Here is a 22,270-nt window from a genome sequence, read left to right as displayed (position 1 = left end):
GCAGTAAAAAAAAAAACTATACAAATATGAGAAAATGGGACAAATGTACATTTTCTCAATTTAAACTGGAGGATACATGTCTCATTCTGTCCGTGGTGACGTTGTGGGGACGCCCCGTCCTCCTCTTTTCTCTCCTTCTATTTCCAGCCCTGGTCTTTTATTTCTGAGTTATCGACAGTCCGAGATGGACGACCTCTGATGCGTCCGACCGTCCTCTTCTGAGCCGACGTGGCATTAAAAATAGAAACTCTGTTAGAGCTACAACACTTTTTATATATATGTATATATATATATATATATTATATATATCTGGGGCCCGTAAACATGCAGTCGATTATGTTACATTTAAGAAAACAGTTGCCATTGACTGAATGATCTGGATTTGCTCATCATTGTGTCTTTAACGACGGGGGACAAAGACTCGTGTCTCCACAGAGACCAATGAGGACAGCATTGATAGCGGTAACATGCTAACTGACAGACTTTTGTCCCTGAACACTTCAAACTGAGCTGTGACTCACTTCCTGAGAATCAAAGACACGTCTCGTTTTTCCATGAGAAGGAGACCGTGGAGCCTCAGACGGCAGCGTGGCCTGTGTTTTTGAGTATGGATTAGCTCAGTGACGCACTTTAACAGTTGCAGCCTGTGTGTGTGTGTGTGTGTGTGTGTGTGTGTGTCTGGGAGGGGGGGCACATACAGCTCTCTTTGTTTTTAGTGTGTGTGTGTGTGTGTGTGTATCTATGACTACGTAGATACACAGTGAGCATTGTCTATCACACAGGACAACCCACACACATACTGCCCTACCATACCAACAGTGGACTAAGTGGACCTCTTTAAGATTTACTTTTAACATCCTGGTGGAGTGACACTTAAAGGTTGTTCTTTCTTCTTGAACTTTTGAAAAATTGTTTTTATTTTTTATCTTTAAATACCAAGAAGCGTGTTGCATTGAGTGATATTTACATATCAAAGAGGGGACCTCCATATATTGCAGTGGAATTCACACACACACACACACACACACACACACTCTCTGAACTTGATGTTCTGAGAAACATGCAAACAGGCGTCTCCAGTTTGGATGGTTTGTGACACTTTCACAGCTAAATCTGCTAAAGAGACACCTGAATCCCTCCCCAGACCCCCCCCCCCCCCCCCCCCCTCCACACACGTTGCTGTGGATGGCATTCAGTCATGCATTCCAGCCATATAAACAGTCAGACCCTCAGCTGTGCCTTAAGGTCACCATGAACACACACACACACACACACAGACAGTTGGTTTCATTAATGTAACTGGGCCAGTGTTCACGTCCGTTTGTATATTGATTCAGATTTAATGTGTTTGTTCAGGGCCTGAAACGGACTATTGTCCTGCACGGTGTGAGTGTGTGTGTGAGTGTGTGTGTTTTTTCCCACGTTGTATTGAGTGAAACTGGGCTTCAAATATTTGACCGTTTTCTCTGAAGTCTTTTGTGTCCTCTAATTGTGTAATGAGCTTGTTGGTTAGGAGCTCAGTGACGTCAAAGCTTCATGAGCTAAAGCCTGTGTAGTGACCAGCAGGGGGCGACTCCTCTGCTCCCATAGACGTCTATGAGGAAATGACTCTACTTCTGTGTAGTGACCAGCAGGGGGCGACTCCTCTGCTCCCATAGACGTCTATGAGGAAACGACTCTACTTCTGTGTAGTGACCAGCAGGGGGCGACTCCTCTGCTCCCATAGACGTCTATGAGGAAATGACTCTACTTCTGTGTAGTGACCAGCAGGGGGCGACTCCTCTGCTCCCATAGATGTCTATGAGGAAACGACTCTACTTCTGTGTAGTGACCAGCAGGGGGCGACTCCTCTGCTCCCATAGACGTCTATGAGGAAATGACTCTACTTCTGTGTAGTGACCAGCAGGGGGCGACTCCTTTGCTCCCATAGACGTCTATGAGGAAATGACTCTACTTCTGTGTAGTGACCAGCAGGGGGCGACTCCTCTGCTCCCATAGACGTCTATGAGGAAATGACTCTACTTCTGTGTAGTGACCAGCAGGGGGCGACTCCTCTGCTCCCATAGACGTCTATGAGGAAATGACTCTACTTCTGTGTAGTGACCAGCAGGGGGCGACTCCTCTGCTCCCATAGACGTCTATGAGGAAATGACTCTACTTCTGTGTAGTGAACAGCAGGGGGCGACTCCTCTGCTCCCATAGACGTCTATGAGGAAATGACTCTACTTCTGTGTAGTGACCAGCAGGGGGCGACTCCTTTGCTCCCATAGACGTCTATGAGGAAATGACTCTACTTCTGTGTAGTGACCAGCAGGGGGCGACTCCTCTGCTCCCATAGACGTCTATGAGGAAATGACTCTACTTCTGTGTAGTGACCAGCAGGGGGCGACTCCTCTGCTCCCATAGACGTCTATGAGGAAATGACTCTACTTCTGTGTAGTGACCAGCAGGGGGCGACTCCTTTGCTCCCATAGACGTCTATGAGGAAATGACTCTACTTCGCTCTGGATTTATTCCCTCAGTAAACATTGTAAACATGAGTTGATGGTCTTGGGGGAACCTTTATTTGAGTTGTAACCTGCAGCTTCTCCTTTGACTTATTGTCACTAAAAGTCAATCAGCGTTTTAATGAGTTCACGTCGGTATGGAATCACACGGTTTTCCACTTAGCGCTTTGAAATGAAGTGTCGTTTAACCAAAGAAACGCCGCCGTGGTCACTCATCTGATCTCAAAATATAGAGATCACCGACACGCGGGTCATCCCCAACTAGAGAGTCTACTGTGTGTGTAAGTGTGTGTGAGACCTTTTTTCTATGGACCAGCTCTTTTTTTTTAAGGCGGGTAAACTCTGACCTCGTTGACCCGTCTCTATTATAAACCGCCAGATGTTCGACCCTGCCACCGCTTCAGTGTCATTTCTGCACCACATCTCACCGCGTAGTTCTGTGACCCCGATTAGCTGGTAACGTGGCTAATGCTAACGGCTAACGGCTAACTTTCTGACTTGGTTTCGTCTCAGAATATCCTGAATTTGTGTTGTGTCCTTTTCATTAAGTTTCATGAAGAATGAAGGATGTTCCATCAACTCTTCTGGTTCGAGAGAACAACAACTGTTATGAAGGAACAAATATTTAAAGCATATATTAAATATATATATATATATATATATATTTGTTTACTTTGCTCGGTCAATTCGATAAAAGGGGAAATCACTATCGGGGTTAATAACGTTGATTAATCCTGTAACCAAAGGGGATTTAAGTTGTTAAACACACACTAACATGCATTAAGAGGATTATCTGAATCGTTGGGGGTCGTTGGGGGGTCGTGGGGGGGTCGTTGGGGGGGTCGTTGGGGGTCGAGGGCTCTCGCTCTCCGCTGATAGGTCATCAGCGTTGTTGACCCGGAAAATCTCAGCAATTAGACCAATCGCAGCCCAGCGGAGGGGGGGGGGGGGGTCGAGTGTGAGGTCGACATGGAAACTGAGTGTTTGACCACGATTAGAAATTATCTTCTTTAAAACACACCCCCCCCTCTCCCCCCCCCCCCCCCCCCCCCCACGTCTCCCACGGCAACCGTCCAGCCCTCATTTTGTCCTCTTCCTCGTTCTTCCGTTTAGTTCAGCACTATAATTTATTCTGCTTGCATCCTCTTTCCTACTGTCCTTTCCTCCTTTCCTTCCTCCGCATTAAAGTCGTTCCATTGGGATTCGTCTCCCTCCTCCTTCCCTTCTGGCTCCGGTTCAGTTCGGCCGACCCGCTCGGTCACAACGCGGCGGACTGAGAAAAGGCCCGGCGGCGCTCGCCTTCTGCCGGGCCCGGCGCCGGCGAGCGGACCAGACCGCGAGTGTGCGTTTGTGCGTTTGTGTGCAGAACAACGGGGGGACACGCTGTGAGCATCTGCTCGCTTCCTCTGCAGCGTGAGCTCATTACGTTTAAGAGTCTTATTGTTTGCCGTTATGTTTGCAAGTTAAGCAGCTTTCAATCCGTCCACTTTCTGTGTGTGTGTGTGTGTGTGTGTGTGTGTGTGTGTGTGTGTCTGTGTGTGTGTGTGTGTGTGTGTGTCCTGCAGGCAGCTCTCAGTGGCCTCATGAAGGCAGAAACAGTCAGTGCATGAGATAACGTGACCATCTGACAGCTACAGCTGCTGCATGTAGCTGACGTAGCTGATGACTTACACCCCCCCCCGTCGTGGGGATTGAGGACACATTAAGGAGAGGAGATTTTAGATATTTGGTGGAATGGGTCACATGGGACGAAGGCTGAACATGCGTTGTCTTCTTCCTCTTCTGGAAGGTCACATCCGCTGCATTCGAAAGACGTGAGACCCAAAAGGGGGGGGGGGGGGGGGGGTCAGACCACAACCTGAGCTCCTCTGCTCGACTCGGATCAGGATCGACTTCAACTCGCTCCGTTCAAGGTCGTCCTGCACCTTCCCAGGATTGAAAGCAGACCTTCTTTGTGGTGGTTGATGAGTCAGGGTTCTCCTCTGAAACTATTCTCCCCCCCCCTCCTGTTTGGAGAAAAGGATGATTTTCTACACTCCTTCGGTTGCCTGGTGACATAAATCCCCCCCCCCAGGGAAACATGCACATGCATGTATCACATTAACTGAGCACTAATCCCCTCCTACGAGGGTTAAACTGTGAGGATTTCAGATTCATATTTCTAATTAATGGCACCTCGGTCGGGGCCGTGATGAACAATGTGACGAAGGGGGGGGCTTCATTCACACCTGGGGGGGGACCAGTTTGATTCCATTTGCACCCATAATCCTTTGCAAACACAGTTCATTTTGTGTGTGTGTGTGTGTACAGAATAGTGACCTGAACCGGCTGATTTGACATATCTATTTGGGCCCAGACTGGGATTATTCCACTTCACCTGTCAACGCTTTCGTCACCTGCTGAATCCGATTAGAAGGCGATGAACCTTTTCCGTTGGCTCTTTGAGGTTTTAATCGTGGGGACGGTGCAGATGTTGAGAGGCTCTCAAAGGATGAACATCTGGCCCCAAAAGCTGTGACTGAGACCATGGACTCTCACCCTCTCGCGCTGTAATGAAGTATCGGTCGGTGAGAGCGGCCTCCGGACTCTCGACTTCATTACGCCTTCGTCCTCGCGTGTCCTTGATGGCTTCAGCCTTCGGACGGGACGACAAATGATGCTTTTCATTGGTATTAATGACCGGGGGGGGGGGGGGGGGGGGGGCTTTTAAGACACGCTCAGGTGTTTTTAGCCAAACACACTCAAAGTTTGCAAAATAAGTGGCATTTCAGAATGTTTATGTCCATCAGGCTGATTCTCCAGGTCCAACGCCTGCAGCCAATCAGCCTGCAGCCAATCAGCCTGCAGCCAATCAGCACGCAGCCAGCGCACGTGATGGGGGACGTGCCTGCAGGCCAAAACACACACACACTCGCATATTAGAAACATATGCTTCTGCTGCATTATTTACTGCGTGTTGTGGACAACGTGTTGTGGACAACGTGTGTGTGTGTGTGTGTGTGTGTGTGTGTGTGTGTGTGTGTGTGTGTGTCGTCACCAGCACACAGATGTAAACATTTTGGAGTGTATTTGTTTAATCTAAAAAAAGATTGTAATCTCATTTCCTCTCAATTCAATCCAGATTCCTTTAAACAGTTTACATGAGATAAAGCGTCACAGAGTTTGAATGATTTCTTTAGGATTCCATGGTTTTCGTTCATGTCATGTTTATTTGACTCTCCCCATCTGTGCTCCTCCTCATCGCTCCTCTTCCTCATCCCCGCCTGTCGGTCGCAGCAGGAGCTCGTTGGTTAGTCAGCCTTCACCTGGTGTGGACACACACACACACACACACCAGCTGTCCAGACAGCTTAACACTCTGCAACTTCAACATTGTGAGTCCACTGCGGTCCAAAATGTTTTTTAAATATGTTACAAAATACAGAAATAGACAATATTCCAACTCTGGAGACTTATTGCTCTTGAAGTATTTGATGTTTAAAATACGGAGGCAATAAATCAAGAGTCATTTCCTCATAGACGTCTATGGGAGCAGAGGAGTCGCCCCCTGCTGGTCACTACACAGAAGTAGAGTCATTTCCTCATAGACGTCTATGGGAGCAGAGGAGTCGCCCCCTGCTGGTCACTACACAGAAGTAGAGTCATTTCCTCATAGACGTCTATGGGAGCAGAGGAGTCGCCCCCTGCTGGTCACTACACAGAAGTAGAGTCATTTCCTCATAGACGTCTATGGGAGCAGAGGAGTCGCCCCCTGCTGGACACTACACAGAAGTAGAGTCATTTCCTCATAGACGTCTATGGGAGCAGAGGAGTCGCCCCCTGCTGGTCACTACACAGAAGTAGAGTCATTTCCTCATAGACGTCTATGGGAGCAGAGGAGTCGCCCCCTGGTGGACACTACACAGAAGTAGAGTCATATCCTCATAGACGTCTATGGGAGCAGAGGAGTCGCCCCCTGCTGGTCACTACACAGAAGTAGAGTCATTTCCTCATAGACGTCTATGGGAGCAGAGGAGTCGCCCCCTGGTGGACACTACACAGAAGTAGAGTCATTTCTTCATATACGTCTATGGGAGCAGAGGAGTCGCCCCCTGCTGGACACTACACAGAAGTAGAGTCATTTCCTCATAGACGTCTATGGGAGCAGAGGAGTCGGCCCCTGCTGGTCACTACACAGAAGTAGAGTCATTTCCTCATAGACGTCTATGGGAGCAGAGGAGTCGCCCCCTGCTGGTCACTACACAGAAGTAGAGTCATTTCCTCATAGACGTCTATGGGAGCAGAGGAGTCGCCCCCTGCTGGTCACTACACAGAAGTAGAGTCATTTCCTCATAGACGTCTATGGGAGCAGAGGAGTCGCCCCCTGGTGGACATTAGAGAGAAGGCTTCCCTTGTCTGCTCATTTGATTTGTCTCATACTAACCACAGCAGGTCTGAACACATCTCTGGTAAAACTTAAAGGTGATCTTGTAGACAAACATCCCAAATCACACAAAATAATATTAAGAGCAATAAGGTACAAGAGGCTGAAGCTCGAGGGCTAAATTCAGAACACAGATGTAAACATTGTTCCAAACATCGTTTCTGGTGGTCATTTTAGTCCACAAACACTCTGCTGCGAGGGTCAAACCTCCACCTTAAATCCAGGGATGTGTGCCGCTCTGCCGGCAAGCCGCCCTTATATGGGCACAGCACAGGCAGCGAGGAGCCGGGGGGGGGGTGTAAGGGGGTAAAAACAAGTTTATTAAGAGCAAAACAGGAGGCAGAACGAGGTGAAAAAAAAGATGTGGAGAAGTTTGAAAAAGGAAGAAAAGAGTTTGCCCAAAAAGATCTAATATCTGATCAATCATGGCATCAGTTTGTGTTGGAACAGAGAAGCTGTGAAAATGTTTCCATCCACGTCTGTTGATTCATGCAATTTGTGACCAACAGTCAAACGAGCCCCCGCCGCCTACTTAGAAGACGGAGTAGAACATTGACGCTGACTTTAAGGTGCGTTTGTGTGTCACAGTGTTTAAAAACACACCAAAAGAAAACCTCATTTATTTCATGTGTGTTGGGATTATCTTTAAATATGAAAAACACTGCAGCTCAGTTTAATGCAGCCTTTGAATGAGTCAACTGGACTCAAGTCCTTTACATTATATATAATATTATATATAATGTATAGTGGTTGTGTGTGTGTGTGTGTGTGTCACCCTGGGCCCGGTGCGAGGGGAAGTGACAGATTTGGATCAGCTTGTGGTGCTTGGTCGGGGGGGCGCATTAAATAATGCAACAGGTCTAATTCACACACCTGAATTATGGAGGCGGGGGGGGGGGGGTTCCGGTGTCTGAGTGCCGGCACTTCAGACGTCTGGAGGTCAGTTGGGGAATCCCCCCCCCACCCCCCCCTCCCCGAGGAGCTAAACGGACCGAACCATCACGGCAGCACACGCTGTTGCTTTATTCCTGTCATGGAACATTTCACACACACACACATGCGCACACACACACACACACACACACACTTCCGACCTCCCTTCACACGTCCACATACTGACACACAGATAAGTGTTGTGTGTGTCTGCTGATTGATTTCATCTCACACCTGATTTGATGAACTTCCTGTCACATGTTTGGTTTGTTTGCATTCTGCAAAAGTTAGTTTACAGTTTGATGTATTTTTTTTGTTTATCTTTTCTATGAAGCGCCTATGGATGGATGGATGGATGGATGAATAATGGATGAATAAAAAGTGTAAATGGCTCTTCAGTCAGACGCCATGAAAGATTGATGGAGATGAAAAGGCTGATGCAGCTGCAGAGAGGAAGCAGAAGCTGCTCTTTGATGGGTCCTTGGTTGGGTTTCCCCTCCGAGGCGGTCCGAGCTTCAAATGCGCCTCTCCGGGTCACATGGTCACATGGTCACATGGTCACCGGTGGCGCCAAAGCAAATGAAGAAAACTTTTTAAATGCATGTCGTAGCTTGAAGAGTCCATCGCTGTGGGTCAAGTTGAACGAAATGCATTAGAATTCGAGCACCACCCTGCGCTGATGGAGGAGGAGCCGCTGCTCCTCGCCCCCGGGGGCCCGCCCTGATTGGTCTAGGTGTTGTCATGACAGCGGAGAGGATGCTGGGGGATATTTGTGTGCTTCCATGTCCGTTATGCGTGTCTCACAGGCTGCACGTGGTGGATGTTCATCTTAATCATATTAACATTAATCCACCTGTTGGTAGCAGGTGGCTCTGGGAGGAGGAGGAGCTACAGAGATAAAATGACTCTTCAAAGCGATGAAAACAACTTCAGTGTAGTATCGGACCACTGCAGCAGGTACTGGTACGAGGAGCTGGTACTGGGTAGTAGCTTGATGCTGGTGTTTGGGTTTGTCTGATTCATCCACCCTGTGGACCCTCCATCGTCTGAGAGGGTTTTTATCCAGATGGAGACAGTTTAAAGCTCATCAGTGTTCGTCTGGAGGGAACGTGTCGATGTGGTGAACGTGTCCTGGATCAGGACCACTGCCGTCTGTCTCTGTCTTTCCTGTCTCTCTGTGTCTGCCCCCCCCCCCCCCCCTCAACCCCCCCCCCTCTTCTATTTGCCTCTTGCCTCAATCAATTACTATTCTGTGTATGAAGCAGAATGAAATGAAGCAGCTGCTGTGAGGAAACTTGTTACCGTGGTGGAGTCACAGTGTGAGTCCTCCTGTGTGTGTGTGTGTCTGCGCTGCCTGTTTTCTGCTGCATCACCCCCCCCCCCTCCACCTCTCCAGTGGATTTATTAGTGTTCATCAATGAGAGCGTCACATGAGCCCAGCTGATCCTGAATAAAGCAGAACGCCGTAGACCTCCCTCTCTTCCTCCCTCTCTTCCTCCCTCTCTTCCTCCCCCTCCTCTTCTTCATTCCTTCTCTTCTCCCTTCGTTCGGTGCAGCAGTGGCTCATGGGAGCAGACTGCCCCCCCCCTCGAGCGACTGGGATAAATGCCCTTTTTTATATCTTGACAGGTCCTGTTTTTATTCCTTTCTGGATGGGAGAGGGAGAAAAACAGTGCACCGCAACAAACGCATTCAGGGGGGGGGCGAGGAGAAGGGGGGGGGGAGGAATCCTGCAATGAAATCTGAGCCGCTCGTCTTCCTCACACGTGGCGTTAAAAGGAAATCTAGCACGGGGCGATGATGATGATGATGATGATTTATGGGCATGTTGTGGTGCTGAAAGCATCTTGAGGACAGAAGATGTTCAAATCGGTTGGTTTTATCTTCTCAAACACGGTGACTTCACTCCAGCCTCCATCAGTCCACCAACCAACAGCCTCTTCTTACACTCACAGCCTGGTGAATTCTGCCAAAACGTTTCCCAAGGAACAACAATCGATGCAGTATACGCCCCCCCCCCCCCGACCCCCCCATAATGGATCTTCTGGTGTCACGAGGCTCGCAGTCAGAACCAATCAATCCCTGAGAGTCACACCGATGAGATGACTGATGATGGCACGATGAATTACATCAACTCATTACATTAACTCATTACATTAATTCATTACAAATCATGAAGCAGATTAAGTTTTGTCGGATTCGGTTGGAATATATTTATATAATTCTATTTATTGACGTTGTACCACTTTTTTAAAATTTGTTTCCATATGAAGCTTCAAAGTCTCCATCTTCTGTTGTTCAGGTTGTACACACACACACACACACACACAGACACGCACACACCTGACATGAGGAGTTGTGGAGAGAAGAGCAAGAAGAGGATGAGTAGGTGATGGAGGGGAGGAGGAGGTGGAGGAAGGAGAGGAAGAGGAGGATGTAGGAGGGGAGGTGGAGGAGGAACGAAAGGAAGAGGAGAAAGAAAGAGGAGGTTGTAGGAAGGAGAGGAAGAGGAGGAAGCTTGAAGTGGTCACTTTCCTTCACACCAACAAATCATTTAGCTGCACTTTTAATGTGAGACGAATGAGGAGAGTCGAGGTTCTGTCGGGTCGTGATCTTAATGGACTCATCTAAATGTAAATGAGCAACAGGCTGTCCTTCTGCCTGCCTGTCTGTCTCCCTGTCTCACTCTCTGTCTGTCTCCCTGTCTCACTCTCTGTCTGTCTCACTGTCTCACTCTCTGTCTGTCTCCCTGTCTGAAGAACATTCACAATAAACGCATGTGTAAATGAGATTAGCTAAATATATATATATAGCACTTACTTTCTAAATAGAGTTATACCTAAAAGAAGTGTGACTGAATGGGATGAATCATTGGCATCCTAACATGTGTGTGTGTGTGTGTGTTGGGGGGAATTAACCATATTAGCCATGTAAGATACACACACGTGGCAGATGCTGTGGAAAGTCGATCTGTACAGTTGGAAGGATTTGGGGTCAACAGCTGTGTGTGTGTGTGTGTGTGTGACCTGCTGGTGTAACTAAAGATTAGTTGAGCATACTGTGGTCTCCGGTATCGGGGCCAGGATCCGGTTGGAGGAGGATTTGTTTACAGAATTAAACATTTTTTTTTGCTTTAAAGCCTTATACCTAAACCTATATTTAACCCTAAATTACATCATTCATAAAGACGGTAAAGACAAAATGAGGCACAAGTTGTCTCCATCGAGTTAGGGTTTAACCTTTCTGTGGTCACGTTGTGTCTTCATGGTGGTTTTGACTCTTGTAATAGTGTTGTTTGTCTCTCTGTGGTCACGTTGTGTCTTCGTGGTGGTTTTGACTCTTGTAATAGTGTTGTTTGTCTCTCTGTGGTCACGTTGTGTCTTCGTGGTGGTTTTGACTCTTGTAATAGTGTTGTTTGTCTCTCTATGGTCACGTTGTGTCTTCATGGTGGTTTTGACTCTTGTAATAGTTGTTGTTTGTCTCTCTATGGTCACGTTGTGTCTTCGTGGTGGTTTTGACTCTTGTAATAGTTGTTGTTTGTCTCTCTGTGGTCACGTTGTGTCTTCATGGTGGTTTTGACTCTTGTAATAGTTGTTGTTTGTCTCTCTATGGTCACGTTGTGTCTTCGTGGTGGTTTTGACTCTTGTAATAGTTGTTGTTTGTCCCTCTGTGGTCACGTTGTGTCTTCGTGGTGGTTTTGACTCTTGTAATAGTGTTGTTTGTCTCTCTGTGGTCACGTTGTGTCTTCATGGTGGTTTTGACTCTTGTAATAGTTGTTGTCTGTCTCTCTGTAGTCACGTTGTGTCTTCATTGTGGTTTTGACTCTTGTAATAGTGTTGTTTGTCTCTCTGTGGTCACGTTGTGTCTTCATGGTGGTTTTGACTCTTGTAATAGTTGTTGTCTGTCTCTCTGTGGTCACGTTGTGTCTTCGTGGTGGTTTTGACTCTTGTAATAGTGTTGTTTGTCTCTCTGTGGTCACGTTGTGTCTTCATGGTGGTTTTGACTCTTGTAATAGTTGTTGTCTGTCTCTCTGTGGTCACGTTGTGTCTTCGTGGTGGTTTTGACTCTTGTAATAGTTGTTGTCTGTCCCTCTGTGGTCACATTGTGTCTTCGTGGTGGTTTTGACTCTTGTAATGGTGTTGTTTGTCTCTCTGTGGTCACGTTGTGTCTTCGTGGTGGTTTTGACTCTTGTAATGGTGTTGTTTGTCTCTCTGTGGTCACGTTGTGTCTTCATGGTGGTTTTGTAGCAACAGTGGTGTGAGCGCTGAGGAGGACGCGGACGAGATGAACCTTCTTCTGCTGACTCCTCGGCACTGAAAGGCTTTCCTAGTGGGACCCGTAGAGAGGAGCAGCGAGCGAGGGAGGGAGGGACGGAGGGACGGAGTCTCTCAGATTGAAACCACATTGCTTTAGCAGCGCGCTGGTATTTCCTCTCGGCCGGAGCAGCGGGGGAAGGAGAGCGCCTCGCCAAGCAGCTGATGGAACCTTCTCTGCTGCAGACACCAGGCCAGGAGAGGGGGAGGGGCATATCGGTGGAGCTTTAGATCCCAGAGGGACGGCTGGCTGCTGTATAAAGGTTTCTGTACGCTATGAATTTCTCACGTACCTTTCAAACCAGTGACGTTGCTCTTCGGGCAGGCGGCAGAATTAATTTTTACACGTCATCGTTAAACACGGCCGAAGCTACTTGTCTTACGTGAGATTGAGTCGTGGTTTTAACTTTATAACAACAACGAATAACCCACAACAAACCCTCTTTAACAGGGGAAAAACACCAAAACGCAAGAGCTCGTGACACACTGCCGAAATGCATGCTGGGTACAGTTCACAACAAGAAGTAACTCTGTTGCTACATGAAAACACGGAAAAGAGCGACACAGGAGGAACAACGAGAGACCAGAGATGCACCAACACAACTTGTGCCCAAGAGGAGCTGTGAGGGTCTTTGGTTTTGGAAAATCCAAAGTCTGGTGGCAACACTCGACGACATCAAGATTAACAGAAGCTCTTTTGCCCCAGTTTGTCTTAGAGTTCTGTGCGAAGTCAGGGGCGGAGCTTTGGCTGAAATTGGGGGCGGAGCTTTGGCTGAAATTGGGGGCGGAGCTTTGGCTGAAATCCTTGGCCTCAACTTAAATTGGCCAAAAAAAAAACTACTACTACAAACTACACTAAAACCTCAAGGTTTGAGTTTGTTCTATAAAACCACATTTTAGTGGTTTATAATGTTTATTTGTCACAGGTCCTCCCCCATTTTACCCTGCATTTTTATTTGAACAGACTCTGGCGCCAACTACCTTCCACTTCTAGATGATATGAATAAATCACCTAATGCAAAAACAGAATCCTGCCTGAGCTCCAATAGACTTTGCAGAGTCTGAATAGTTCACATGAATACCCACAATGCCGAAGTCGGTCAAATCTGGGATCTGGCGTGAAAAGCTCACTCTGATGGTTTTACACACCCTCTGGATTATGTATTAATATCTCTGTGTGTGTGTGTGTGTAATCCGCTGGGATTAATTCACTCTACTCACACTGCAGCCCTCGCAGCTAAAGGGCTCAGCCGCGGTTTAACTTGAGCTTTATTTATCCGGGGGAAGCTAACCAGGCACACATGTTCCCCTGTGAGCGACGCCCTGGCCCCTGACCCCCACCTCCCTGACACCCCCACCTCCACGCAGCCAGCTTCCGTAGGTTGTTGGAGGACTCCCCCCAGGGACGGTCGCTGCACAGGGTCCACAGGTTCAGTGTGTAGCAGTGGAACCTTCTTTTTTCTTCTTATGTCCCACCAGGAACCTTGTAATAATATCCGATCCGTCCATCTCCTCCCGTATCCATGGTAACCCCGGTGAATCTTCATTTGGTTTTAGTTTACAGTGGAATCAGGGACTAATGGTGACTGATGCATTCAGAGTTGTATGGTTGAAATTAACCAAGATCTGAAATACAACACGCGTAACTGAGAAGAGAAATAAGTCCATGAAAGGAACCTTATTTATTATTATTATTATTATTGTCTTCATGGGCCCAACAATCCATCCATCTCTCTCTTTCTGTCTATATACACACTCACACAGCACATATGCATATACTTCTACACAGCTGCTGTGTTTACACATGTGCTGCTTCCTGCCCCAGAGCCCAGGCGGCTTCACTCCGAGCCAAAGTTTGGGTCAACACTTCCTCTTCCTCCTCCTCCTCCTCCTCTCCAGATTGCACCTGGCGGATGTAATTGAATTAAGAAGGAAGCGTTGGATATGGTGCACAAAGGAGATGAGAAAATCCAAGACTCATTTCATTCAATATAAATATCTACACGCTCAGAGGACACCATCAACGCTCTTCAGGGCTTCTTCTTCTTCTTCTTTTTGACATGATTTAATAACTCATCTCTGCAGGAGACATCATTATGTTGTTAAAGTTGCTGTTAACTCACCAATGTCAAGGCTTCAAATCGACTCGCTCTAAATATTTCTACTGGTAATATTGGAGTCATTTCTGTCTGTGTGTGTGGTGCATCTTTTACGTTGTTCATTACACATCCGTCTGTCTACTGAGGTTTCTTCCTTTCATTGTTTGGGGAGTTGTTCCTGTGCCGATGGGTTTGGGGACAGAGGATGTCACATGTGTACAGACTCTAAAGCCCTCCGTCATTTGTGATTTTGGTGTTAAATAGAAAGTTATTATTCACTGGTTATAAGTGACAGGTGCTCCCTGTGTCAATAACCAACCACAAGCAGCACTTTAAATGATCCACACAAACCTGCTGATTATCACACAGGGAGGGAGGAGTGTTTGAGGTTAACTGTCAACGGTTCAGCCCTGAAGGTAAACATGACGGACAATCCACCTGCACCTGTGTGTGTGTGTGTGTGTGTGCGTGTGTGTGTGCAAAATACGGATCCTGCAGCCGGTAGAAATTTGCCTACGTTAGAAGTTTCCCAAAATAGGAAAAGATAACCTTTGAAATGCAATACTGCTGCAGTTGCTCTGTGCCATTTTACACACACACACACACACACACACACACACACACAGTTGTATGTAGTGAAGCTGGTGATGACACTGTGATGACCTCTGCTCAGGTGAACCCTAACGAACTGAATGACCTTCAGTGAGAGGAGGGCGTTTTATTTTGAAAGGGCAGGATCATCAACCGATTAGACCAATTATTACTAATACTTCAAAGTACTTACTTACTAATTACTACTTTATTATGGTAAAGTTCTAATCCTTTGCAAATACGTTTGATTATGACAATATTGATTTACCCTCCCAACCCCTCCCCAACTCTTTGTTGGCAGTAACGCCGTGGTAACAATTAAAGATGGTGGCTGCACATCCCAAAGGGCCCCGGGGGGATGAAGACAGGTGTGTGTGTGTGTGTGTGTGTGTGTGTGTGTCCTCTCTCTCTCACCTCACTGTGAAGTCGGCCACAAACAAACCAATTTGTTTGTTTTGCTGATGTTGTTGGGAGGCGTGTTTGGACAGGCAGGTCGGGTCGTACCAAGTGAACGGGGGGGGGGGGGGGGGGGGGGGGTTATTACAGGCTCATTCTGCCTTTAGCTGATCACACACAGCTGCACCACCTTCCAGGACAAAAGAGGAAAGTAAATAGTGAAGTAATTGCAAACCAATTATTTGCTGTGTGTGTGTGTGTGGTGGGGGGGGGGGGGGGTGTTGTGTCTTATTGTTTGTGTGTCTTATCAACAAAGGCAGCATCAGTAGCTAAATGTCAGCAGACACCTTCAGCCCTTTTGTCTGCTCAAAGGAGCTTGACCTGCTCGTCTTTGAAATTAATAAGCTGTGTGTGTGTGTGTGTGTGTGTGTGTGTGTGTGTGTGTGTGTGTGTGTGTGTGTGTGTGTGTGTGTGTGTGTGTGTGTGTGTGTGTGTGTGTGTGTGTGAGAGAGCGGGAACAATCAACCTGTGTTTTCACACACTCAGCGGCTCGTCTGAGAGCAGCATGACGCTCCTCGGCTTATTTTAGCACGGCGCTCGGTGAGTATGTTTGTGCGTGTGTGTGTGTTTGTGTGTGTGTGTGCGTGTGTGTGCATGTGTGTGTGTGAGAGCTGGTTATCTGGGTCCAACTACATTGAATGGAGAAATGCTTTGTTTCTCGATGGACTGAAGGAACAAACGTCTTAATATCAAGACGTTAAATGAACGTTAATATTTATGTTGTTGACCAAATGAAATAGTACTATATCTACTACTAGACGTAGTATTGTTGGTAGTACTGGTAGTATTTCTGCTCTATGTTCTTCTCATGGCAGACTTAACAATGTCATAGTGACCTCATGATGATGTCATAGCTCAGCAGCTCCTCCTCAGAGGAGTCAAAGACCTGCAGACATTTTTCATCTCGAGGCTTTCAAGATGTCGACCTCGATGTTTATGTGAGCGTCTTCCTGACTCGGCGTGTTTTCACTGCACACACCTGCTGCCTCCTGTGTGTGTGTGTGTGTGTGTGTCCTTGGGCGTTTCCTCCCTGCTCAGCTGTTTGTTTGTTGTTTCTTTCCTCATAAAAGAAGCAGCTGCATGAAGTGACTACTGTGGAAAATGAGCAACAGTTTTTAACATAGAAGTTTATCGATAGTTCCTCCTCTTCCTCCTTCTCCTCCTCCTCATCCTATTTGTCCCCCTGCAGCTCCGCTGAACATGCGTTGTCACCCCTCACTTGGTTCTCTTCACGCTGTGATGTCATCAGTCATGTATTTGTGTCTAATCTGACTTTGACGAGGCAGAATCCCGCAGCGAGAGATGCGCTACTCGTGGTGACATCATCGGCTGGAATGGAGGGAGTCTTTGTTTAGTTTGGCTTCCAGTGAACCGGAGTCACGTGACCCGCCTCTCGTGTTTCAGTGTGGAAACAATACAATCAACTCGTTTCCTTTTTAGGTGGTGAATAGGTGCCACCCTCGTCTCTCCCTTTTCATTCATGTCACTCTCTCCTCTGCTATGATTTTGCTTGTCGTTCTTACGGTTATTTCTCTCCCCCCTCCTCCCCTCCCTCCCCCCCCCCCTCTCTCCTTTACTCTATATGGTCATGGAGGCTCTACAGCTGATTCAGTCGTGCTCTGATGCCGCTGTTCAGTATTCAAAAGAATGTGGACACCTGGACATTTATTATGCACCTGGTACACAACACCACGGTAGAGACCTGTCAATCACAGTAAGCCCCGCCCAAGTGGCTCTGCTGCTTAATGGTCTGTTTGACTCTAAATGGACCATAATTCACTAACTTACAATGTTTACTGAGTGAATAAATCAAGTCATTTCCTCATAGACGTCTATGGGAGCAGAGGAGTGTGTGTGAACCCTCCTCACAGTTACACCGTCTCACTCTGGCGGCTTGTGGAAGGAAGAGATTCATCCCTCCACTGCTCAGCCTCTATTTCAAATATCTTCATCACACCCTCGTCATCAAGAAATGGTATTGAGTATCTATTCTTGATGGATTATTGATGAAGAGCATCATCGCATGTCGCTTGTTGTGGGGACGAGGTCAGACCTCTAGCCCTTCATCCCTCGCGTCTCCTCCTCCTCTCTGCAGGACTGTTAGCTCCCCCATCAGAGATGCTAATTGTGTCCATGTGCTACACACACACACACACACACACACACACAGCTTCACCGATGACGTGCTCGCAGCAGAACGTCTCCATCCGAGCCGGTCAGTCACATGGCGGCGTGTTTAGGAAGGATGACCGTCACTCTGGTTTCCTCTTTGTCTTTTTTGCTTCGTTTCCTACTTTTTCATCCTGTAGTTTCCGCAGGATTCACAGTTGTCACGACTTTTTCCGTCTGCGTGTGAGAGCCCGTCCAGGGAGAGACACGTTTTTTGAGAGACACGCTCACGCGTAACGCGTCGGGACCATTTAGAGCCTTTTCTTTTTCTGAAACCTATTCAAATGTGACCAACTCCACCCGCTTGGCGTTCCCCGTGGAACGAAACACAACATCGCAGAAACTCTTTGTGCGAGACAGCGAATGGATTCAGATGTGGAAATCTGCTGATCGGGACCTTTTTAGGTGGGCTTGATTTATCCCCTCACAGCGAGGAGAAAAGGTGGATTAAGTGCATCTGCAGAACGTTGAGGTCCAAATGAACACACACACACACACTCATCCAAACATCTGGTCGCGGTGGAGTGGAGAGAATGACGAGGCATAATGTGATCATCTTTTCCCTGTGACTGCTCTGTGTTTTCATATTTTTCAAATTACACAGTAAACGGTCACATGCGTTTGTATTCTTTTGTGTAAAGGAAAACTCAAAGTAAATGTGCTGCTGTCTGCTTTGTCTCCGCAGGTGACATCACACAGAAGGGCTATGAGAAGAAGAGATCCAAGCTGATTGGAGCCTTCTTCCCACAAGCACCAGGTACAAGTGACTGTTTTTAGGAGAAATACAAAGAACAGATTCCTAGAAAGTCATTCAAATGACCCCCTTATGATACGCAAATACAATAAAGTTAAAGTATACAGACAATTCCTTTCTGCTTTTTCTCAAAAAACAATCAGATTTTCTGCATCTCAGAGAAATGATGACGTGTAGCCACCAATTTAGACCAAATAATAATATGACATCCATCCAGATTCCCAGTGTGGCCCCCCCTCCATATACGATATCTGGTGTTTCTGGTCTCCGTGTATTTAATAAATCATCACAGGCTGAGTTGTTTTTGGTAACACGACACAGACGGATGTTATGGAGTCCGACCTCAGAGACGGTCGCTGAGGATGGGAGTGGAACGCCACTGGAGACCAGCAGACACGCTGGCACTGCCACGGCTATTACTGTGTGTGTGTGTGTGTGTGTGTGTCAGGAAGTGCATTATGGGAAGGAATGAAGGGGTGTGGGATGGAGAAAATGTGTGGTATTCACATCCAGGCTCAGTGGGGGGTTGTCCCTAGTTCACTAAGAGGGGTTTGTGGGGGTGGGGTGAGGGGGAGGGTGCCGGATGGCACACACTCCTCAGTACACACACACACACAGACACACACACAGACACACACACACCAGTAACTTCCCTGTGTTCTTCACCCTGAGGCCTGTTATTCCGATCCACGCAGTCGAGCTAATATGGTTTTGATAAAAGAGTCCGGTTACCGTGGTTACCCTGGTTACCCAGAGCAACGCACTGTCACACCACCGATTAGCTTCAGCTTACTCCGAGGGCACTTTTATATGACGAGATCCAGAACGGCGTCCTCTTCAGGGGCCGCCGAGCAATGATTCTCATCGATGTGTACCGCAGTACATCCAGTTAGCGTCGTTTCAGACGACTCCATCATCGCCCCCCCCCCCCCCCCCCGGGGTTTAGTAGTCGGGCTGCAGCAAAACAAGTCGCATATTGGATCAAATATTGTTTTAATAGAAGAGTGGATTTCATTTCTTCATGCAGCCATAACCATAATTAGCTCCCATAGTGCCATCGTTAGCTCTGATAGCGCCATCGTTAGCTCTGATAGCGCCATTGTTAGCTCCCATAGTGCCATCGTTAGCTCTGATAGCGCCAATTTTTAGCTCTGATAGCGCCATTGTTAGCTCCCATAGTGCCATCGTTAGCTCCCATAGTGCCATCGTTAGCTCTAAAAGCGCAATTGTTAGCTCTGATAGCGCCATCGTTAGCTCCCATAATGCCATCGTTAGCTCTGATAGCGCCATTGTTAGCTCCCATAGTGCCATTGTTAGCTCTGATAGCGCCATCGTTAGCTTGCTAACTGTCGTCATCAGGGATCAGCCAATAGAAAGCGTTCATGCTTGTGTCCAAATGGCCTTTTGTTCCTGAATATTTGGTGCTGTCGAGGTCACACGGCCCCCTCGTCTCGAGCCCCGAACACCCGACTGAGAACAGGCCCTGAGTCTGTTGTCTGGCAACTTGCAGTGTGATGCTCCGATAATTGGATCTTTTTTGGAAGCTCAAACCCCGACCTTGAAGTTGTTACTGTGAAGCCACACGACATCCACGTCCTTCAGCTTCTTCGGGAGAAGCCATCTAACTCGGGCTGTTTTTCTCAACTGCCTCCGTGACTGCCGCTGCAGACCTGGAAAGATATTTTCTATGTATCATAAACCCTGGAAATTATTCGCAATATTATAAATATTAACAGTATTAGTAGAGGATGTGGGAACATTTGCTCTTCATATGAAAGCAAGTGACTGATGCACAGCTCCTCTCCAATGTCACAGCTGGTGAGTTGTAAAAGGCACATTAAAGAAGTGTACTTGTATGAAGTGTACTTCCAGGCAGAAGAAGGGCATCACGTGAAGCCTGCTGCTCTGGAATCCATCCGCTCAGACTCCCCAGAGGATACAGACAAAGTGTTTCCCAGATCTGTCATTTCCAGCAGCACTGGCTGGTCAGACGCGCGGCTAATCAACTTTTAGCCCCCCCCCCCCAGCGATGCTGAGAGAGCCGTAATGAAGACGGATGAGGGGCGAGTGTGACGGGTGCTCATAGATCAGTAGCTGTAGCAGGGTGGTTATTATTGTCAGGCTTATTGATCTGGCGGGGGGGGCGTGGGGGGCTCACTTTCTGTTTCCCACATGGCGTTGGCATTTGTTTGCAGTTTGTATGATTATTTGTCTTTTTCTTTGCTTTCTATCGACTGCGTGTTCATTTGCGGATCTTCAGGATTCTGTTGGATTACATGTGACGCGTGTTGTAGGGTTTCTTCCTTTTGGTTTGCAAACACAAAGGCAGAACATTGAATCTGATCCTCTGGTCCCAGGAATGGACCCGTCCATGGGCCAGGAGAGGAGACCCCCAGTCACCCCGTCCTCGTCCTCCCGGTACCACCGCCGGCGGTCCTCTGGCTCCAGAGACGAGCGCTACCGATCGGGTAAGAGGGACGTTTGTCTTTCTACAAACTCTGATATTGATGTGTGATGCACAATCGAATCAATGCAAGTATGAGGAGTTCATTTGTTAATGACCTCATTAGCTCAGTGTGTCACGTGTGATACTTGAAGCAAGCGGTGGTTACATAGAGAATCGAGTCACCTGCTTAACTTGTCACATCAGGAACACTGTGTGTAACGAATGAGGTAGCAACACTGTATATTCATTTTGTTAACACTTGTCATCTCTGCCATATTTACACATCACATTTGGAGAAATTGTCTCCAGCGGCTTCAATCGGACCCTGACGTTCGCTACTATGTTCTGGGAAATGTAGTGTCCAGTGTTTGTGGAGACCCGAACCACTGAGTCCACCACGGATGTTATGACTCTAATCTTGTTACATCTGGAGATCATTGTTTTTGAAGTGGATCAAATCCATTTGGCCGATGGTTGACATCCAGCATCAGCTGTGATCAGGAGTCGCTACGCGGTCCAGTTCATTTCACACTGCGTTATTCAGCAGCAACAACAGCAATCACTCACACGAGTGAGGAGGACAGACCGAGACCCGATGAAAACGATGTTTGTGTGTGTGCAGATGTGCACACGGAGGCGGTGCAGGCCGCCCTGGCCAAGCACAAAGAGAGGAAGATGGCGGTGCCGATGCCTTCGAAGCGCCGCTCGCTGGTGGTCCAGACCTCGATGGACGCCTACACGCCGCCAGGTACCCGCAGCATCGGGCACTGCAACATTGAGCATGTCCCGAGTATCCGTGTGAAGATTGAGCAGAAAAACATTTCATCCTCTCCACTTCCCCCCGTTTCTACCTTTCACAATAAAATCCTGTTCACTGTAACTGGACACTCTTTGGCGTGAGAGCTGGTTCTGCGTCCCCCCCCCCCCAGTTCCTCGTTGTGTTTGTGTTTTCTCTCTGCGGCCGTGCTGTTAACGTGCAGCAAAGCATCATGGGTAGTTCGGTGTGATGGTTGGACTTGTTTACTGTGTTTACACACACACACACACACACACCTGTGAGTGTGAGAACTGGGTCGGCTTCTGTTGTTATTCATATCACGACTATTAGTCCCACATGCTGCAGGCATTATGCAAATAACATGCAACCCCCCCCGGTGCCCCCCCCCGTGCCCCCCCCTCTGAAAAGAACTCAAAGATTATAACGGTTAGAATTTATTTAGAGTTTTCCTGTTGTTTGGTTCACTCGCTCTGCTCCTCCTCAGACACCTCCTCGGGGTCAGAGGGCGAGGTCCAGGGCGACGAAGAGGAGGGAGTAGAGGAAGAGGACGGAGGAGGAGGAGGAGGAGGAGGAACCTCGTCCAGCCGGGAGGGGAACATCAGCATGGAGCGCTGGATAAACAGGGCCATCCACGGCACCTCCTCCACCACCACCACCTCCTCCACGGCCTCCTCCTCCTCCTCCTCCTCCACACGCAGCGGCGGCAGCGGGGCGGCCGGGGGCCGGCTGGCCGACGTCCTGTCCCAACACGCCCACCACCGCCGCCAGCACCACCGCCCGCACCACCACCGCAAGACAGGT

General features: G+C 48.0%; 2 protein-coding genes across 3 annotated transcripts in view; both read left to right on the top strand.

Moving 5' to 3' along the window:
- Nucleotides 1–5,010, top strand: part of myo10 (myosin X) — a 209,716-nt gene extending 204,706 nt beyond the window's left edge. Inside the window, exon 43 of the transcript XR_009942496.1 lies at nucleotides 4,998–5,010. The gene's annotated coding sequence lies outside the window, so the exon portion shown is untranslated. The remainder of the gene's footprint in view (nucleotides 1–4,997) is intronic.
- The window catches only part of LOC119208997 (disco-interacting protein 2 homolog C), a 52,832-nt gene that overhangs the window by 15,553 nt on the left and 15,009 nt on the right, over nucleotides 1–22,270 (top strand). For both annotated transcript variants that reach the window (XM_062557964.1, XM_062557965.1), the window contains exons 2-5: nucleotides 18,177–18,248; nucleotides 20,603–20,713; nucleotides 21,314–21,439; nucleotides 21,954–22,268. In XM_062557964.1, the coding sequence (XP_062413948.1) occupies nucleotides 18,177–18,248; nucleotides 20,603–20,713; nucleotides 21,314–21,439; nucleotides 21,954–22,268 (624 nt within the window). The remainder of the gene's footprint in view (nucleotides 1–18,176; nucleotides 18,249–20,602; nucleotides 20,714–21,313; nucleotides 21,440–21,953; nucleotides 22,269–22,270) is intronic.

The sequence above is a fragment of the Pungitius pungitius genome, chromosome 15 (assembly GCF_949316345.1).
Source record: "Pungitius pungitius chromosome 15, fPunPun2.1, whole genome shotgun sequence".
NCBI lineage: Eukaryota > Metazoa > Chordata > Actinopteri > Perciformes > Gasterosteidae > Pungitius > Pungitius pungitius.
Note: the sequence above shows the minus strand (reverse complement) of the source record. Positions and strands in the feature narration are given on the sequence as shown.